At 32.9% G+C, this 3,415-nt stretch overlaps 1 protein-coding gene across 1 annotated transcript in view; it reads left to right on the top strand.

Moving 5' to 3' along the window:
- Window positions 1-687: 687 nt before the first annotated feature.
- Window positions 688-3,415, top strand: part of LOC107669818 (protein strawberry notch homolog 2-like) — a 31,333-nt gene continuing 28,605 nt past the window's right edge. Inside the window, exons 1-2 of the mRNA XM_016462226.1 lie at window positions 688-863; window positions 953-1,064. Coding sequence (XP_016317712.1) covers window positions 981-1,064 — 84 coding nt within the window. The 5' untranslated portion in view covers window positions 688-863; window positions 953-980. The remainder of the gene's footprint in view (window positions 864-952; window positions 1,065-3,415) is intronic.

Genomic DNA, 3,415 nt, shown 5'->3' with positions numbered 1-3,415 from the left:
ACACCGGTATTCGGTATGAACCGGTATACCGCCCAGCACTATGTATAAGCATATTATACAGAAATGTATACCATGGGGGTTCTATTTTATATTTTTATAATTAAATACCATTTTTATTTGAATGTAATAAACATTTAAAACTCAGATAATTAAATATTTATTTATTTGACATCCCAATACCTCATTGTTTTACAGTTTATTTATTTCTGTCTTTTAAATCCTAAAACATTATTCAGAAATGTAGAATTCCCAATGCTGGAAGTGGTCCCAGACTTGTCGTCCCCTCTGTAAATGTATTTATGTATGTGTTTTGTCACCCACCGCTCGTCCTATAGAGCCTCAACCGTCAATCATTTCTCTTCTCTGATCATCAAAAGTCACATATGCTCAACGGCAGAATACTTTTTATGTATGTGTTTTGTCACCCACCGCTCGTCCTATAGAGCCTCAGCCGTCAATCATTTCTCTTCTCTGATCATCAAAAGTCACATATGCTCAACGGCAGAATACTTCGCTCTCAAAGCAGTTCAACTGTATCATCCAAACTAGCAACACGACAAAAACATCCACCTCGGTGTGAAGCTTCCTGAAATGTACTGCGGTGATTTCCCGCAACGTTAAGTGAAGTGAAAGTGAACGTCACATGACAGACACTCAATGAATGAGTGTCACATGACGAGAGGCGCTCTAACACTTCAACTCGCTGATGTCTACAGTCTGTATAGTTTATTATTTAAACAGTAAATATGAACATTTAGTCATTATTTGCTTACTTTTTAGGTATGATCTCTTTGTTTTAATGTTGCATTTATAAAGTCATTTTGTGGGTTTTATGTCCCACCCTGTTTTTCCGACACAAAACGGTGAATTTCCTTCTTCCTTTTTTGCCCGTCTGTTTACTCTACTCGTGATCCATCATGAAACTCTGAATGCCTTGTGTCTCGTTTCTCAGGCAGCAGCTTCTCAGCGGCCCATTGGACATGCACACGGATTTGTTTCCCAACGGCCTCAGCAACTTTGACTTGCCGAGTCTGAATCTCACTCAGAATGAAGACCTTCCTCTGGTAAGACCCTGCTGCTCGGGACCGTGGCATGTTTCGGAGGCTCTGATCCTCTTTGGGTTGCGTTCACGGCTGATGAAATGACGTCTGGATGGGATAAAGACTGTGTTTGTCATCTCACAGAGACTTGGTATTGATATGCGCAGTTTTTTTTTTTTTTTTCAGGAAACTTTTTAGGAATTTTTAAGTCTGAAAATAGCATCAGATTAGAGTGGCAAGAGAGCGTTTTAGTGCTAAATAACCTTTTTTAGGTTCTGTGAAGCAGTGGATGGGTTGTGATCATGGCCTGTTAGTAGGGCTGCTCGATTATGGCAAAAATCGAAATCATGATTCTTTTTGATTAGTATTGAGAGTATGATTATTTCACATGATTAGTTATTGACTCAAATATCATGCATTTATTGGACTTAAAAATATTTTAACAGTGGGTTTCCTTAAACTTAACTTAAACAAATACATTTTGAAAAAATTGTATACAAATTTGCATACTTTTAAATAAATAATGATCAAAAATTAACAATAAAAATACCACTAAAATCTACTAAATATTTATTCAATATATAAAAACAAAAAGATAAAATCATTAACTAAAATCATAAAATTAAATCTGATTAATCACCCTGAATCATGATTAGTCATTGACTTGGAAATATCATGCATTTATTGGACTTAAAAATATTTTAAGAGTGGGTTTCCTTGAACTTAAAAGAAAATTAATTAAACAAATAAATGTAAAATTTAAAAAACTAAACAATAAATTGTATATAAATGTGCATATTTTTTAAATAAATATTATAAAAATGCTAAATAAAAAAACTACTAAATATTTATTCACCATATAGTCATGAAATCGTTAATTAACATTGTTAAATTATTAGTCATTGACTTGGAAATATCATGCACTTATTGAACTTAAAATATATTTTAACAGTGGGTTTATTTGAACTTAAAAGAAAATCCATTAAACAAATACATTTAAAAAAAAATGTGAAAAAAATTATGCATACATTTAAATAATTATTATAAAATTATAAATAGAAATGCTACTAAAAAACTACTAAATATTTATTCAACATATAAAAACAAATAAAATCATTAATTAAAATTGTTAAATTAAATCTGATTAATCACCCTGAATCTTGCTCATTTTTTCTATCTGGCAGGGGGGAAAAAACATCTTCCTCCTTCCTCTATAAAAAATATAAATATATTTTAAATCTGTAAGGCAGGCGGGGAAAATTAAAAGTGATCCTGGGAAATTGAAAATAAATAAATAAATAAATAATGCACATAATAAAATGCAACTAATCATATTAAAATAAATACAAAAATACATAAAAAATAAATACCAGTTGAACTCTAGTTGGCTCAAAGTTGTCCATCACTTGTACAGGCTGCATGATGTCCTCATGATTAGTGACTATTTGTAACGATTGAAGTTTTTTTGCATGATAAATTATTGGCTGCCGAGTGCATAAAACCATCAGAATGCATTTTTTATGCTAAACCATTTTGGTACTGAATCGCCACTAAAGAAGACGTGCAGGAGTGTAAAATGAGAAACCTTAACCTCAAAGACAGCTTTCAGCAAAAAAGCACTTAATGTAAAAATGGTTTTAAATATAAAATGGGTTTTCTGAACATTTCCCCCATCTGCCATTGTCCCACTCTGCCACGCTTCCACTTTCATTTCTACACAACAAATGATTTTTATAAGAAGAGCTGCCTCCCAAACAGGACAGCCGGTAGAGTCTGACTGACGTGATTCACACCTTCTTCCCGTCACGTTTAGACCTGCATCCCGCACCTATAAGTGCAACATAATGGCCATGAAATGTGGATCCACCCTTCTGACCCCTGCATGCTTATTTCATGGCCTGCGGCTATCTGCCATGTTCAGACACCAGTGATACACTTTCTGGCTCCGCTTTAATCGCTGTAACAAAATCACTCCAGCACTGGTTTCGGGTTCCCGCCTCTCCGTGAGTGTTTGTAACGGGAACATTACCTCAGCGGCTAAATACATAAACCTATTTCTGTCTCAATGGGTTGAATGGGGGGAAAAGACAGAAATAAAACTATATTAAGGCATAATGTCACCTGTTAAAGAGTGTGGGTTGATGGGACGCTTATGAAAGAAAAAAACAATTAGGTGAAGCTTTCCGACTGGATGATAAAGCCAAAAATATTTATATTATAATATATATTATAATATTATTTTTCTGCCTTTATTTTCAGTATTCATAAAAAATATATATTCATGACAAACATATTATATATTTATAAATATATTTTTAAATATTAAATATTAATCTTTATAAATATTTCTGGTAATTAATTATATTTATAAACAT

Source organism: Sinocyclocheilus anshuiensis, unplaced genomic scaffold, assembly GCF_001515605.1.
Source record: "Sinocyclocheilus anshuiensis isolate Anshui unplaced genomic scaffold, SAMN03320099.WGS_v1.1 scaffold560, whole genome shotgun sequence".
NCBI lineage: Eukaryota > Metazoa > Chordata > Actinopteri > Cypriniformes > Cyprinidae > Sinocyclocheilus > Sinocyclocheilus anshuiensis.
The sequence above is the reverse complement of the archived record's forward strand: the minus strand, read 5'-3'. Positions and strand labels throughout refer to the sequence as shown.